We start from the raw sequence: 17,059 nt of genomic DNA on the forward strand, positions 1-17,059 counted from the left end.
CGTCAATAAGTAACGGCACCTACTACTGATACTTCAACAACTGTAATCACTACAAAAATTTCTAAAAAGAATAATGGCCAGTTCTGTTGAAGAAGAAACAGGAGGGATGATACAAATATCGGACTATTGTTAAGTTATCTTGAAGATAATTTTGATATTTACAAAAAAAATAAGTCAAATTTTGCCAAAACAGCTGCTACTAACGTCTTGTGACTACGTATAATGAAATTAAAAGAAAAGGAGAACCAAACAGGAAGAGAGGCGCAAGTAATTATTTGGGACCCGTGAAAATCACAATCTAGTAGATGGATTTCAGTGTTACATAATTATGTAACAATTGTTCTTATATATATATCATACACGGCGCGGCCGGCGCGCCCAAAAAATCATGAGAAAATGTCCAAATTACAAGACTGCCTTATTTTGTAAGCAATGTTGCGTGGGAGTTGGTTGATTTTCTTCAATGGAGTATGGTATACGCCAAAGATTTTGGAAGTAAAGGATAAAGAGCACCGTGCTTATAGGTCACATTTAGAAGCAATTAATAATAATCCTAATCTACTGGAAAACCGCGACAGAGTTAGCAAAACGGGCATTAAATTATTTTAAGGTTTGTATTATTTTAATAACGGAAACTTCACGAAGGCTAAAAATACTAGGATATGTCTGAAAGCTCAACGGATACGTCTGGCGGGCTGCACTTCGATATGTTATGTTGGATACGTCTAACAATATCAGGGTTCTTTCTCCCTATTAATTCATTTAGAAGGAAGCGAATTCGGATAAAGCCACCAGCCTTTGGTAAAGGTAGGATTTCAGACTTCAAATCAAGATGACACGATTTTACTGCTTGAAGTGTAAGAAGGAAACTGAGACTACGAAGTCCAAGATATGACCGAGACAGGACGCTACCGGTTGCATGGTGAGAACGCGGTTTGCGGCAAACATAAGAATACTTTTACCGGAAAGAACTGGGTGATTAAAAAGAAGAGTAAGAAGGAGAGACACAATAGTTCGTCTTTCTAAACATGCTGTAGATCTTAATACCAACAAGATTCTTAATCGAGTGTCTGATTTACATGACGATGTCAGCCAAACAATCTTAAAGATAAATTACGATTTGGTAACACACTCAAGTTTCATTATATCTTGTATTCATATTATCCTTCTCTCCAACTTGGAATAATAATAAGTATTGGTAATCTTGGGAGAAAGTAAGCGAGCTCGTTTTTATGAAGAAAAGTCGCAAGAATCACCACCAAAAAAAAGAAGAAAATATCAGGAAAAAAAAGGTCGGTATATAACTTAAATTTTTGACCATAAACATACATCTTTTACAGAAGGTAACTAAGTTAATTTGAAAATTAAGAAACACAGGGAAGGAGAAAGGGAAGAAGGATAAGGAAAGTAAAGGGACGAAGGGAAGGGAAAGAGGAAGAAAGGGAAAGGGGAAGGGAGGGGAAGGAAAAAGGGAAGGAAGGGAAAGGGAGATCCTCTTGACCTGATGATGATGGTCCATGATAATTCCTCCGAACAGCATGATGTTGAGGATAACGAACGAGATGAAGAAGGGGTCCCAGCTCCTGAGGAAACTATCGATTCTGTACTTACAATAGTAATAAAAAAAATGTGATCTTGCCATCTGAGGAAAATGTTGGTGACATTATTGCAAGAAACGTATCCGCGAATGCAAAGCCAATTCAAAAGAAAAAGAAAATATCAGCAATTGAAAAAACCACGGATCATCACGAACAATTGATTTATCAAATTGGTTCTCTGCTGATGACAAGAAATCCATAATTAAAATCACAGTGCTATACAAGTTCCTCGCATGACAGATGATGAAAGTTCATTTGTAGCTACGGTAGAGAATGTATGTCGAATTAACTTGTTCTGTATGTACATACATATTGACTCATTATTCTTGTACAGATAGTATTTGAAGGAAAAAGCAAATGAGGCGTACAAGTTTTGTATTAAGACACATTTAAATTCTAAGGAGAACAGCTACTTGTACAAACTTAGCAAAATATATTGTGATTTATGAGTATTTTGTTATACCACATATTTTTTCTACCTTTTATTCTTACTTTTCATGATTAACTCTGTGTTCAGTATTTATAAATGCAAAGATAAGAATGATATTTTGGATTGTAGACACACAGAAATCGATGTGATTCTGAAGGTCTGTTCGTATATCATCGAAGGATTGAACAAAAATCTCGTAATATAAGATGATAAAATTTTTATAATATAAACATTTTTTTATTTAATTTTTTTGTTGTTTATTAGAATAATGAAAGAATTTTCTTTAAATAAAATACAAAAATAAATATAAATATAATTGAAAAAATAATAATACAATGAAGTTATAATAAATAAAATCTGAATGAAATATAAGAAATATAAACCCCAACCAAATAAGAAGTAAATTAAAATACATTTTTTAAATAATACAACAAAATTAAAATATTTTAAAATCATCTAGATTTTAAAATAAGATTTTTTTCTTTACAAATAAATTTTAAATAAAAGTTTTTATGATGTGACGAAAAAAAACCATAAGAAAATTGATGGATGTTGGTGTGTTTGGTAATGACGATGTAAAAGCTTAAGTAAAAGGTTGTTGATAAAATTAATCTTAAGAATTTTGAGTTTAATCACAACTCTCCCGAATATTTTTATATAATAATAACTTTTTTTAAAAAAAATCAATTATTTTTTAATTTCCAATTCTAAATTTCTTTGAAATTTTGGCTATCCCTTTTCCTTTTTTATCGGTTTCATCAGAAGGTACATAACCGGGAGGGAAATAAGGTTGTTGATGAATAGGAGTTGAACTACTAGAATTATTTGTATTAGGATATTTTAAATATAATTGTTGAGCAGGAACGTCCAAGGGTATTGACATGGGAATTTGAGAAGGCAAATTATTATATAAATTAGGTAATGGTTGCTGTTGATTAAAGAATTCGGGAGATATATTATTATAATATAAATTGGGTAATGGTTGTTGATCATTAATATACTCAATTGAACGAGGTTGTTCGAAACTTCCTCTTGTAGCGGCTACATAACCAGGATTAGGAGAAGGAGGAGTTGGATTATATGAAGGTGGGAATGGTCCATAAGTACCGGGAGGATTATATGATGAAACTTGATTTTGTTCTGGTTGAGAATATGGAACAGAATAACCTTCAATAATTTCAGACTCGGTAGGACTACGAGTACCAACAGTATTATTATCCCTCTCATGTTGCTGCATTCTTACAGCAGATTTAGTACTAACAGTAACATTCTCATATTTGACAACAGTTTCTTCAATTTCAGTAGTCGTATTATTTGCATTTGGAACTTGTATTTTTCTCGATGTCTCTATTTTATTTGTAGTTGTTTGAGTATACACTGGTCCTCCATTGATGTTATTCATTGGAGCCTGTTGTGGCGGTGGCATTTGTCTATTAACTGCAACTTCCATACCATTATTATTATAAGATTGTTGTGGATACTGTTGTGGATATTGTTGAGGATATTGTTGAGGATACTGTTGAGGATACTGTTGAGGTAACTGTTGGGGATACTGTCGAGGAGATTGTTGAGAATACTGTTGAGGTAGCTGTTGAGGATATTGTTGAGGAGAATATGGTTGAGGTGGTGATTGTGAATATTGATTTTGAGGGGGATATTGCTGTGGAGGAGGTTGTGAATATTGTTGTGGTGGATATTTCTGTGGATAACCCATTTGTTGTTGCTGATATTGTTGAGGATATTTAGGTTGTTGTGAAGGCAATTGTGAATTTTGTACTGGTGGGGTACGAACTCCCATAGGATTTTGACGTGGTGACAATGGAGTTTGACGACCAGGAATTTGAGCGTTCATTGGTATAGGACTTTGTGGCCTTCCATTTGGTAATTTTGCATTCATTCTAACAGGACTTAGTGGTCTTCCTGGTAATTGAGCGTTATTTACAATTGGACTTTGACGAGGGCTATGAACTCCCATTGGAACTTGTCTTCCATCAGAAAATTGTGGTCTTGGCGTTTGACGACCTGGTAATTGTCCATTTGTCATGATTGGACTTTGACGAGGTGAAGGTCCACCACGAACACCATTTGGCTGTCGACCCATTTGTGGATTTACGGAAAATGGTACTTCTCTGCCACGTGAACCATTGTATGGACTCTGTCTTCCAAGATTTGGAGATCTACTTTGCTGCATTGGTGATTGACGTGGATATTGAGGTTGATTATAATATTCATCTTCACGATCATAATAATTGTCTTGACGTTGTTCATTTTCATAATTTTGATTCTCATAATAATCATTCTCCGCTTGACGTGGTCGAAGTTGTTGAGAATTCTGTGGACGAAGTTGTTGTTGAGAATTTTGTTTTTGTAATGGAGATCTGAATTGTTGAGAATTCTCTTTTTGAACTTGAGGGAAATTTTCTTGTTGACGGTTCGATCGATCAACTTCTTCATTATAATCTTGTTGAGCATCAGATAATCGTTCATCATCATGATATTGATCATATACATCATCATTTTGATAATATTGATCAGGCTCAGATTCTTTATCTACTTCTTCAGCTTGTCTTTGTAATTCACGTTCTTTCCTCTCACGTTCTTTTTGTTCCATGACAAGTTTTTGTTGATCTTGTTGATATCTTTGTATTTGATAAAGTTTAGTTTCTTCCTCCTCTTGTTGTTGTTGAAGATATCTATCACGAAATTCTTGACCTCTATCAGCTGGTTGATCAAGTAATTTTTCAATTTGTTCAGTAGGAGTTGCAGCACGTTGTATATAAGGTGCTTGTTGTTGTTGTTTACTTAAACCACTAGTATTTGAACGATTTGAATGATTAAATGGTTGCCTTGTATAACTATTATTTGAATGAACAGATCTTTGAGAAGGAGGAGCCAATATACTTGAAGCGGAAGATTTACTTGAACTACCTTTCTTAGAATTTTTAACCCAAGGTAAATTAATACTTAAATTACTTAAAGCACTAATTTTACTAATGCGAGAAGAATTATGATTAGTTGAAGAAATATTATTTATATTATTTAAATTTTGTTCCCAATCTAACATATATTGACTTCTTTCTTCAATCATAATCCATTCACATTCATGTATTAAACCACGACGAGGTTCAATAAAAATCCATTCACCCCATTGTTCATCTTCACCACCAATATTTGCTTCTATCCAAACATAAGGAAATAATGCGTCAATGGTTTCAACCGTTAAATAATCTGATAAATCAACTGTTTGTTCTATTATATGCCAATCTTCCCAATCTTCATAAGCATGACCATGCATATAAGCACCATTTTCTGAATCATAAGAATGTGGACGACGTTTTATACATAAGAAAGAAATAGTTTTAGTTTTCTTTGATGAATTATTACTTCGACCTCTAACCTCTTGAGATTCTTCACGTAAAGTGTTACCTAAAGTTGTTGAATCATTATAATTTGTTGATTCGTTATAATTTGTTGAATCATTATTAAAATTATAATAATTATTATTACCACTTCCAATAAAACCATTACCAACATTATCACCATCAGATGAAGGATTAAGAGTTGATGAAAGACTAAATACATTTGAACTACTATCAACTGATTCACGAAGTCCTTTATTTCCTAATCTTGTTTGATCATCATAACTACTTTTATCATCAGGATATTCACTACTACTACTAGTAGAATCATTCATAAAATTATCAGGTGTTAAATTGAGTGAACCACCAATTAATGAATCATCAACAAATTCCATTTTTGGTAAAGGTAGTAAAGTAGTTAATTTTTCATTTTTTTGTAAACTACCATTTTTTTTCTTTCCGCTCTTCTTTCTTCCAACACTAATAGGATTAGGATTTACATCTCTATCATCATAAGCAAAGAATAATTTTAATGCTTCTTCAGACATGATACCAAAACCTTTATTTTGTAATTCATCCCATTTAGCTTCAACAGTTCTAGGATCATCTAAAAGAACTATATTTGGAGAAGATTTAAAACTTGCTTTACGTTTTAATGTTTGTAAAGTTTCAAATAATTCAGGAAACATATCTGATAAAGAATTTCTATTGTTAAGAGTTTTGGTGGATTTTCTAAGAAGACTTGATTTTCTACTATTTGAATTAGAATCATTTGAATTATTATTATTATTACTATTATTATTATTATAATTAATTCTTGATCTAATGACTTCATCTAAATCAGCGATAGTTATATCAGGTAAAATATGTTCACTTATAATAATATCCTTACCATTACCACTAACACTACTATTCATTAAACATTTTTTTCTACAATCAACATAATCCCTTAATAATAAATGTAATCTTTCAGGTAATTGAGTTGAACAAGCTCTTTCTCTTAAATAAGCTAAAAATAAATGAATTAAAGCGTTCGAAAATTTTAACCATTCTTGATAAGCAGATTGAAAATTTTCATGAGTTTTCGTTTGTGATTCATTAAAAACTTGAAGAGCCATTGATTTTAAAATACGAGTTGGATGCATTTGATTAATATGAGATTGTTCCATAGTCATGGCGAATAAATCGAATAATTCTATTAATATTCCTTTATTTTGTCTGTCAAGTTTTGAAAGGAATAAATTAAAAGAACCTTTTCTTGGATCATATTGCCATTCTATAAAAAAAATTTTTTTTTTTTTTAGTAAAGTTTTTCTTCGAGAAAAAAAAATTATTTATAATTAATTATTTAATTTACCTTGTTCATATCTAACAAATTGTTCATAATAATCATAAGGAATAATTATAGTGGTACAATTTCTTAATGCCCATCGTATACCAGCTACGATATTATGTATATCTTGAAATTTTAATTCATCTTCAAATTCCGCTCGATTATCTCTTAATAAACAATTGATAAGGTACCGGACCTCATTTGCGCCATCACGAATTCTTACAGGCTTAAATATTTCAGGTTCCGTCAAACCTATTATGGTAATTAAATGTAAAGTATTACAATTAATATTACACAACATATTAAACAACAACCCCTGATCATCCCATAAATTTCTACAATCACACGTGATATCTATGCCACGGTCCGAAAAAAAAAACCAAAAAAACATACCTCTTACTACGACTTCACCAGCGCATAAGTGAATGATTAAGTAAGCTTCACCTAAAGTTACCATCTGTTCAATATCTCTTTTTTGTTTCTTTTTAGTGCTCATTTTCCTTCTCATGGCCCTCATACTACCACCATTCCCTCTCTTTAATGAATTACTACCATTGCTTATTGTTCTTCTTAATCCATTATTCTTTTGTAAATATTGTAAATTTGGATTAGCTGTATAATTTGGTTGTGTTGTTGACATTGGTTTTCCTCGAAACATTTTTGATTTTTTTTTTAGTTTTCGAGAATATATATAAAAAAAAATTCTATAATCCTTTTATGATTAAAATTATGTACACTCTAATAGATGAATGTAAAACGGAAATTCTATTAAAAAAAAAAAAAAGAAAAATCTTTTTTTTTATTTTAACACAATAAAAAAAAACTTATATTTAGAAAAAAGAAAAATATTTTTTCTGGATTCTATCCAAAAAAAACTTATATAATGTATATATATAAATTGAAGGAGAAGGGGGAGGGAAGAGAAGTTGAAGTGGGGGGAAAAAAAGATTCTTTTTATATTTAATGTATATATATATATATTTATATAAATATATATATTATATAATAATGTAATGAATAATATAATAGAATAATATATATATATATATATATTATTTGAAGAAAATAGGAATTTTAAAAATTTTAAATTTTTTTTTTTCAAAAAAAAAAAATACGTGAAAAAAAAATTGATGTGTAAAAAAAATTTGATGTGTGTATATGGAAATTAAAAAAAATTTTTTTTTTAATTTTATTTTTATTTTTTATTATTTTTTTATAAAAATATATTCAAAAAAAAGAAAAAAAAAGAAAAAAGAAATTCCAAATTATCTTTTTTATTTTTTTCCTTTTTTTTTTTTTAGAAGAAAAAAAAAAAAAAAATTTTAAAATCGAAAACGATCTTTGAATATATTTAAAGTTTTTTTTTTCTTTTTTAATAATAGGGACAAGTTAATAAAATATGGTTAAAGTTATATATATATATATATATATACATATATATATATACATACATTATATATATATACTTACATACATACTTACATTTATATATATTAATATATATATTATATATATAATATATAAAGTAATAATAATATAATAATAATAATAATAATTAAAAATCGGTCAATACAACTTTTTTCTATTTTTATTGATTTTTAACAAAATCGAAACGTTTTTGTACAATTTTTCACAAAAAAAAAAATTATATTATAGTAATATATTGATATTGTCGGTAGAATAATGATTTAAATGTAGTAAATTATATAATTTATAATAAACCACTAATAGGAAAAAGCAAAAAAAAAAAAAAATCTATATTTTTATGTCTTACAAAAAAAAAAAAATTTATGCAAGATGTAAAATAAATTTCTTTGTTTATTTATTTTATTTTATTTATTTATTTCGTTTTAAGAAAAAAGAAAATTTTTTTTTTGAACGCAAAGAGTAAATTAATTCTATCGGAGCAGAAAAGTGCAAAGAAAAAATTTATTTATTTTATTTATTTATTTATACACAAACACAAAAAAAAAATACGGATGAAAGATTCAAAAAAAATAAGATTTATATTTTTTATTGACGAAAAAAAAAATATGCACTGCATACGGCACATTCTAGTTGGTGATACGGTTTTAAATATTGCATAATAATTGTTTTTATAAAAAAGAATATTTATGATTATATTTTACGCAATTGGTAAATGAAATATTATAAAAATTGTTTTAAGTTATTCTTGGTATGAATGAATGAAAAGAAAGGACTTATAAAATGTTGTGCTTTGTGCGGTTCGACGGATGGTGAAACAATTTGGCAAAAAAGAAGAAAATTAAATTCGAAACTTAAAAAAAAAAAAAATAAATATAAATTCAATTCTATGAAACTAATGACGTGAAAGGGATCATCAACATACTATTATTATTTTGCTGCTTTGCCATTAAATATGTAAATGTTATTTAGCGATCGTTTAAATATGGGAATTGACATTTAAATTTACATGGCAACAATTGACTTAATGTATTAATTCAAGTTAGTATTCGGCTATCGTTTTAATATTATTTGGGTTTAGTTGTACAATAGAGTAATTGTTTTTTTTTTGTTGGCTTAGAAAATTTTTTTTTTTGGGGGTCAGCCGGTTTAACAGTTTATCACTTATTATTCATCCAAACATCTATAACTTATTCCGATTCACTGAACAATATGCAAATGTATTGGAACGATCACTGCATTAATCATCATCCACTCATCGTCACTCCTTTATCACTTTATAAACACTTATTAATATGCATTTTGGTGTGAGTGTGTGACAAATAGAACTTCTTTAAATTCTATTTACATATTAATTCATTCATTATTGAAGTATAACAGAGATAATAATTTTGACACAAGATAAAGACAATCAAGGAGAAAGGGGGTCCGGAAGAAGGTTATCTAACTCAGCCTTCTTTTCTTTTTTTTTCTCTTTTTTTCAATTTTACGAAATAATCTTGGGAGGAAACAAGATTACCATTAATATGTTTATTGCTGTAAAATGATGTACACGTTACATTGTATTCTGAACTTTATAAATATAAATTAAAATAATTTTTATAGTAAATCAATGATAAAACTTAAAATCAAATGCAGGAACATAAAAGAAAAAAAAAACTCAGACAATCCAAATATACAATCCATTAAAATTAACGTATTAAATGTCATATAAAACCTTAAAAATCCGCAATTATTGAAAATTTAAAAAAAAAAATATAACGGGATAATAAAGAGAATAAAGACCATCTGTAATCTCTGTAATCTTTCCATTATTTTATAAATTATGGTAAAGAAAAGCCAAAAGGAGTGAGAAAATGATGATATCTTGCATTTTGTGTGCATTACATGCACATATTAATTTATTAGAAAAAAAAATAAAAAATATTTTTTTTTTTTTCTCCGATAAGAATGATTTTTTTAGATCATAAAGTTAGTTTATAACGCATTATTATCATTCGCTCAACATCCCATGTGGGATTTTGTAGATCTAGAGGAGAACGTGCCAACTAAATATTGTTTACTTAATATCTCATAGTCCGGATTAAGATAATATAAATATTATAAGATCGGTATTAAACGATAAAAAAATTTTAGCCAAAATTCCAAAGTATTTTCTTGTTGTATATACAAAGTTAATCATGATTGGTTCTTAATATGAATAATAATATGAATGATGATCCTTGATTGGTTCTTTAACATTGTTTTGTTTCAGACTCGATGAAATACTTGCTTTTATTAGTCTTTTATGGAATTTATCCTAATTTTTTTTTATTTTAACTTTATTATTTTGTTTTATTTGATTTTATTTTTATTAGGTTAAATTTTTTTTTTGATTATATTAATATATATCATCCCTTTTTAAGAAGTTTTGCAATTTAAAGTGTGAACGAATCAAAACATATCAATCTACGATCTTTAATCTAATACATGAGATTTTGATTATGAGTATTGTAAAAATTAATTACGAAATTATTAAGTAAAATGTATAAAGTAAAACAATTTTGATTGCAAAGTGTTCTTACATAATTAAAAATTAATTTTAATTAAAATTCGGTAGATCACTTTAATTCTTTATTCAACTATCTATTTATTATACAACATTTTCGTTTTTGTATCGACATGATTACAAAACCTTTTTTTTTTACCTTCATCTTTAATTTTCCGTTCAATTAAACTTTAAAAAAAAAAATTAGAGTTTTGTTAGAGGTACAGCTTCAATGTATTATTTTAAACGAAAATAAAAGTACAGCATCAAATCAAAGAATGATCGTCAAGCAGTCTCGTGATAACGGTGATACATAGTATCTGTCATAATTATGGAAATTTGGCGGCAAAATTTGATAAAAATTCCAACTACGCCTCGAATAATCCGGATATATCCGGTCAACACATATTTCGTAAAAAAAATCAGCCTATGCAATAATATGTAATATATTATTGTACTGTACATGTACATTCATTTTTACTTTCTTTGTATTCTACTAAGTTAATTAAAAAATAAAATTAAGTAATTATTTTTTCATAATGATAATAAGGATTTAATATTATTAATAATACTTTTATTAATAGAATTAAATAGATCAAAAGAGAAAAAGTTAACATATCGTATGATGTCATGTTGATCTTTCATATTTCATGTTATTACATATTCTGCCATGTGATTTTTTTATGACTAATATCCCTCCAATATGGTATATCCACCGAAGCGCCATTTCGCTAAAATGTTATTTTACCGAATTTTCATTTCTCTAAACGGCCATTTTACCGAATGACCATTTTACCGAAGGATAGGTATTTCTCCGAAGAAGGGACATTCATTTTCAGATCTATGATCATCTGTTTTTTGTGTTACTCTTTTTTTATAAATTATTTGCACATTACAAGTCACGTTTGTTTATTTTATTTAATTTAGAGGAAAATTAATTTTTATTAAACAATTTCATCGTACTCATCAATTTCTTTGTATTGATTAAGGAGTTAATCACTATCATTTTCCGCGAAATGTCCTTCGAGACGAAATGAACGATTCGGGGAGAAGGATTCGGCGAAATGTTTATTCAAAAAAACGCCATTTGACGAAATATTCCTTCGGTGAAACGTACCGTAACCTTCCAAATCATATCATCCGTTTCAAGATCACTCATAATTTTTAGTAAATTTTTTTTTACCAGAATTAATTATAATTTCTAATAAACATTTTTAGAATTTGGAGTGTAAGTAGTATAAGATCACAATTTTAATTTTTCCGCCCAGAATTATTCATAATTTTTTAGTAAATTTTATTTTTTACCAGAATTAATGATAATTTCTAATAAACATTTTTAGTTAAAAACCTAATTTGGAGTGTAAGCAGTACAAGATCACCAGAATTATTGATAAATTCTATTAAACATTTTTAGTTAAAACCTAATTTAGAATGTAAGTAGTACAAGATTACATTTTTATTTTTACCGATCGATGCCTTCTCGAGTTCTCGTAATATATATTGTTTATATTGCCAGATGTGAAATTCCCTTAAAGCAATAGACTTCTCTTTTTGCACATTTATTTGAAATGGTATCTCTAGTAATTCTCTTTTCAAGTGATTTTCTACTGTATTTTCAGGGATGAATACTACAGCGCAATATATTAATATATTTGGTAATTATTCCGCTATGGTCATAAATCGTAATACTTCGCAATTTCGCATGCATTAGAATACATTCATTCTTAGAAAAGATATCTGGATACTCTTCAAACATTTTCCTAAACGGACCACGAATACGAGAGCACCACATCTTTGGTGTTTCATCATCATGTTGGATTCCTAATAAGGAATATGCTCTTGACACTTTTTCATGGTATTCATCACGATCGGGTGCATAAAGCTTATATAGCTTTACCATCTTTGCAAGTGTTTATCAATGAATTTATAATGATTTTAGCAATTTATAGTTAATTAAACAATTTATAGCTATTTCAGTGATTCATTATCATGATATTTTAGGATTCAAATTGATACGCATATCAATGCGTATCACACTGCATGAATCACGAGATGGTTAGCCAATCAAATAATTTCATCATAAAATCAGTATATAGAAATCTACATTCAGTATTTCAGTACTAGCTAAGCCACCGTTATTATTCGATAAATTCGATACTAAATTGATCAAATTAATTAACTTCGCAATGATCTATCATATCACTCGATATTTCTTAATAAAACAGACGTTTTCTTTCTCACTGCCTCTCTTCTTTCTTTTCTTTCACCCTATTTTCTCACCATTCCTGTAACAGCTCAAACTCCATTCTTTACATGTGAAAGTTATTGGTTCCGAAATGTCCGTGAAAGGTATTATTTTTCACGTTTGTTTTCTCTGATTTTTTTTTTAGATATATTAGATATATTGATATTTTATGTGAAAACCCAACAGACCAGGCAAACTCCAGAAGCTCATAAGGTATTTATGTGATGTCTACTGTAAGAACAATGGAAAGTGAAATAATAACTAACGACCATATCAGATTCTTGCACGAATTATATTTGAAGTTTGAATTGAAATAAGTTGGAATAACTTTAATAACTTTTTTCTGCTAAAGCATACCAACCTAAAAAAATAATTCGCAAAAATTTGTTTCTAGTTATAGTATGAAAAAAGAGAAACATTTAATATTTTATATAATACAATAGCAATAACGAACGTTTATTTTTATATAATAGTTTAGTACTTAGAAGAGGCGGAGAGGTTGTCGAGGTCTACTTTCCAGATGGTGAACTTAAGAACCTTAAAGTTCACAAGATGATATATTTATATTATGATGCTGAAATTATCAACTATGATCGAAAGTAAGTTCATTCTAATTTAATACGTTGCATATAATATTTATTATTCCTACTAATTTTTTACATTAATATTACGGGGGAATAAAGAGCGAATTCGTCGCAAACTAGCAACTTAATTGAAGCGCACAATCCACATTGGTTTCTAGAATCAAACGTAATATTTATGGGAATCGGAAGACTTGATGTTGGTGTTTGGTTCAATGGCCATCATTTGAAAAACGGTCCAAGCCCATTAAGAATTTTTGCATATCTCCTGATCTTATGGATCGAGGTTGTTATTTTATTTTTTGCTTGAAAAAAAAAACACATAACGGTTTGGGTTTAACATACTTGAATTTCTGCAGGTATTTTACAATAGGGATCCAGACCGTAAAAAAGCATAGAAAAAATCGATTCAGTTTAACAAGACTTGATGGCATTCTTATTATCAAATTTGTCGGAATCGCTCTACCAGATGCAAGGGGCAGTTTCGGTTCTTGAGAAATTAATACCCGAGTTACAACGAATGATGATGGGTAGCTTCAACCCTTCGGTTACCCAATTATCTAATTGGTTCCGTTCGATTCATAAGCACAAAAGAAATCGATTATGAAAGAGAGAATTGGGAACATTAGATAAAGACGATAGTAGATTACATATAAATTCGCGTTTAGCCGAAAGATTTTGGAAAATGATATAAAATTAAATTTGGTCGGAACTTTCTTCACAATGAAATGACGCATAATTAATTAATAATATAAGTAAAAATGGGTTTGCGTTAATCCATTAGCAAAAAGAAAATAATTGTATATCTATTGCAGAATAGCAAAAAATCAATAAAATATTATGTTTTTTATATGATTATTCATATTTTTATTATTTCGATGCACATTACACCACCCACATTCATGCATAAATATGTTAAAAACGTGTGGGCAAACGAATTTTTTATTATACTAAAAAATTTCAGAATACGAATACACGTGTTCAGAGCCGGAACTGTATCACGTGACTATTCCTCAAAATTTTTTATGATTATGACCTCACTTCTAAAAAACTATATGCAGTAAAAAGACTTGATACGAAGAATCTTATTTTCCTCTATCGCGTTAAGATGGCATGAAATTTTCTGGCTGCATCTGTTCTCTTGCGCACCATACTCTTGTTTACATTTTTCGGAAGTTTTCTTTATTCAACTTCGTATGCGCTGTTTGTGGTGAATGGCTTTGCAAAAGTATAAAGAGTCGCTCTATCGCTCTGATAGAGCCTTCCCAAATCGAAAATAAAAATGAACTAAATCTCTATTAGCTTGATCCCCACTTATTCCGCATTATCAATGTCATAATAAAATTTATGGAATTGATTCGAAACTTCTCTCATGTCAGAATCTTCGGAAGGTGCATCAATTGATATTCCACTCGGTGGGCGGATAGACAGCTCACGAATTATGGTTTGAGTGGTAGATTTACGCGAACCACCTTGCCTCTTTCTTTTCTTGGACGCTTCATTAGAGGTAGGTGAAATGTAATATCCTTCTTTTTCAAGATCATCAATTGACGGGCATTTGGGGCACAACATATGTTTTTTATCGATGCAATCGAAATGAGCCCTATGTTTGCATGGTAGGAAACTAGGAATACAAGTGACGTTCGCACCGTTGCACCAACCCTCAATAAAGGTTTCGTAGAGACTATTTCAAAGCACTTTGGCGCACGTTTCTTCCATCAAGTCACCATCATCATTAAAATCTTGAGGAGGCAACTATCATCGTCCACGCCACATGAGTAATATCTCTTATCAGTTTCTTTCGCACAAGTCCGATGGGCAATATCACCACAAACGTTCAGGATGAGCGATCTAGGTGGATCTTCTGTTAAAAAGGGAAGATCACGTTCTCCACATGGCCCATAACCTGTGATAGTTTCGTTTGATTTAATCGACGAAAAATCTGGCTCTTCATGAAGGATATCTTCTGGAAGGTGTCCCAATATATTTAATGCAAGTGTTTTTAGGATCTGTTGCGCCTTGGTTGTACTTCGCAAATATCAGTGCTTTAAGTAGAGGTGATTTGATTATGATATCCTCCATATTGATATCATCAACAGTAATCGGGTTTTCGACTTCCGTATTAGCTGAGCTCTCTTAACGATAGATAAAAAAATCACACAAGGGACTGAAAAGCTCTACCCGTGGCCACAATCCCATAGAGGTAGTCAAACTCATCTTCGAATGCCACGGATGCTTTCCTTTTTCTCGTGTTTGTATGGGGTATGAAAAATTTTTATATGATGCACGAAAGTTAAAGCGAGGGTATGATGCAAGCATAAGAGGATTAATGAATCAATTTGGAATTATGACCGAAATTGAAGTAACAAGTGGGTATATCATGATTACTATTACGAAAGCTGATAAAAAGAAACCTCGCGATGTAACAAAATCTGTGATGGAACTTTAATTCCGATTAAACGATATTATAGAAAATTATTTGAGGATCTAGTGTTATTTTACCTGAGGTTCGTAGTAGAATGGAGTCTAAAGCTTATGCTTGATATTATGTATCATATCATCATTCGGAATTAGATGATGGTTCTGAAAATATGATATCATTCCCTGTGCGAGCTTTCGAGTTGCATTATGTTCTGCATGAATCCCGCCACCAAATCCTTTTGTTTTCCCTCGGTTATGGCTACCAATTCTTCATTGACGACGTCTATTACTTTTATGATTACGTAATGACTCGGCCTGATGCTTCTTCGCCTACAACTTCGAACTGGGGGTCCATGGTAATTCTTTTCTTAGTGATTCTTTTGGCGATGTAGATGGCCACGTATAATATTGGGGAAATATACTCGCAGCTGCCTGTTGCCGAACCTATAATTCCCATATTTATCTCTGTTATACATTGCTTCAGCTCCTCGTTTTCATAATCAATTTCCATAGGCTCTGGTTCAAAGGGTGGAATTTTTTTTATATCATTGCTATCTATTCTGTACCTCACTCAACTCTTCTTAGTATTGTACGACGAGAATGACCTCAAAATTTTATCTCTACACTCCTTAGCGAACTTTACAAGTCTCTTAGCTGGTCCCAATTTCATTCCATGACGTTCAAGCTCTTCCTGGATCAAGTCAAAGTAACCTCTTCATTTTCTAAGATTTTGATAGCCGGTTCGTTAAGTCCTAAGTCCTCCCGACCCTTCAAAGCTCGATAAGTTTGGACGTGTCATATTTTTTAATTTTGTCCACCAGCGAGACAGTCTCATTTCCAGTAACAGAGGTAGAGGTGAAAGCTGCAGTATAAGGTGTCTCGGACGTTACGGGATAAAAAAATGTTTTTATGTCGCACAGGTATTGCATCAAAGCACGTGACTCGCTTCACAACTGTCAGCATATAGAATTTTATATGATCTAATATTAAAATGTAACGATACCCATACTTTAACGTGATAGAATAACCGATAATCAATATTACTCGTAAAGAAAAATTAAAATGGCGTAATAATCAAACGCGAAATTATATGAATATATAGTTTTTTTTTTGAAATATCGTTTAAAAAAACGGATCGGC

At 30.0% G+C, this 17,059-nt stretch overlaps 5 protein-coding genes across 5 annotated transcripts; 2 read left to right on the forward strand and 3 right to left on the reverse strand.

The window, feature by feature from the left end:
• Positions 1 to 470: 470 nt before the first annotated feature.
• Positions 471 to 2,334, forward strand: OCT59_018936 (uncharacterized protein; the record flags this gene model as incomplete). The annotated part of the gene is made up of 5 exons (XM_066135699.1): positions 471 to 495; positions 579 to 610; positions 767 to 801; positions 1,216 to 1,292; positions 1,370 to 2,334. 5 exons carry the CDS (start codon positions 471 to 473, stop codon positions 1,498 to 1,500), a joined length of 300 nt encoding a protein of 99 aa, XP_066004964.1. The 3' UTR covers positions 1,501 to 2,334.
• A 388-nt stretch (positions 2,335 to 2,722) lies between these two features.
• OCT59_018937 (uncharacterized protein) lies at positions 2,723 to 7,378 on the reverse strand (the record flags this gene model as incomplete). Its single annotated transcript, XM_025318477.2, has 3 exons — positions 2,723 to 6,663; positions 6,745 to 6,972; positions 7,114 to 7,378. 3 exons carry the CDS (start codon positions 7,376 to 7,378, stop codon positions 2,723 to 2,725), a joined length of 4,434 nt encoding a protein of 1,477 aa, XP_025175984.2.
• A 4,909-nt stretch (positions 7,379 to 12,287) lies between these two features.
• OCT59_018938 (uncharacterized protein) lies at positions 12,288 to 12,572 on the reverse strand (the record flags this gene model as incomplete). Its single annotated transcript, XM_066135700.1, has 1 exon — positions 12,288 to 12,572. The coding sequence occupies one exon, from the start codon at positions 12,570 to 12,572 to the stop codon at positions 12,288 to 12,290; it is 285 nt and encodes a 94-aa protein (XP_066004965.1).
• Positions 12,573 to 12,696: 124 nt separating this feature from the next.
• OCT59_018939 (uncharacterized protein) lies at positions 12,697 to 13,896 on the forward strand (the record flags this gene model as incomplete). The annotated part of the gene is made up of 6 exons (XM_066135701.1): positions 12,697 to 12,727; positions 12,898 to 13,021; positions 13,104 to 13,130; positions 13,391 to 13,516; positions 13,601 to 13,784; positions 13,858 to 13,896. 6 exons carry the CDS (start codon positions 12,697 to 12,699, stop codon positions 13,894 to 13,896), a joined length of 531 nt encoding a protein of 176 aa, XP_066004966.1.
• Positions 13,897 to 14,347: 451 nt separating this feature from the next.
• Positions 14,348 to 16,718, reverse strand: OCT59_018940 (uncharacterized protein). The gene has a single exon (XM_066135702.1). It carries the CDS (start codon positions 15,068 to 15,070, stop codon positions 14,813 to 14,815), a length of 258 nt encoding a protein of 85 aa, XP_066004967.1. The 5' UTR covers positions 15,071 to 16,718; the 3' UTR covers positions 14,348 to 14,812.
• Between the last annotated feature and the right edge of the window lie 341 nt (positions 16,719 to 17,059).

The sequence above is a fragment of the Rhizophagus irregularis genome, chromosome 28 (assembly GCF_026210795.1).
Source record: "Rhizophagus irregularis chromosome 28, complete sequence".
Classification (NCBI taxonomy): Eukaryota; Fungi; Glomeromycota; class Glomeromycetes; order Glomerales; family Glomeraceae; genus Rhizophagus; species Rhizophagus irregularis.

What these genes read in the sequence shown, in the direction of transcription:
- OCT59_018940 (XM_066135702.1), bottom strand. Translation starts at nt 15,070, where the DNA reads ATGTTGTGCCCCAAATGCCCGTCAATTGATGATCTTGAAAAAGAAGGA.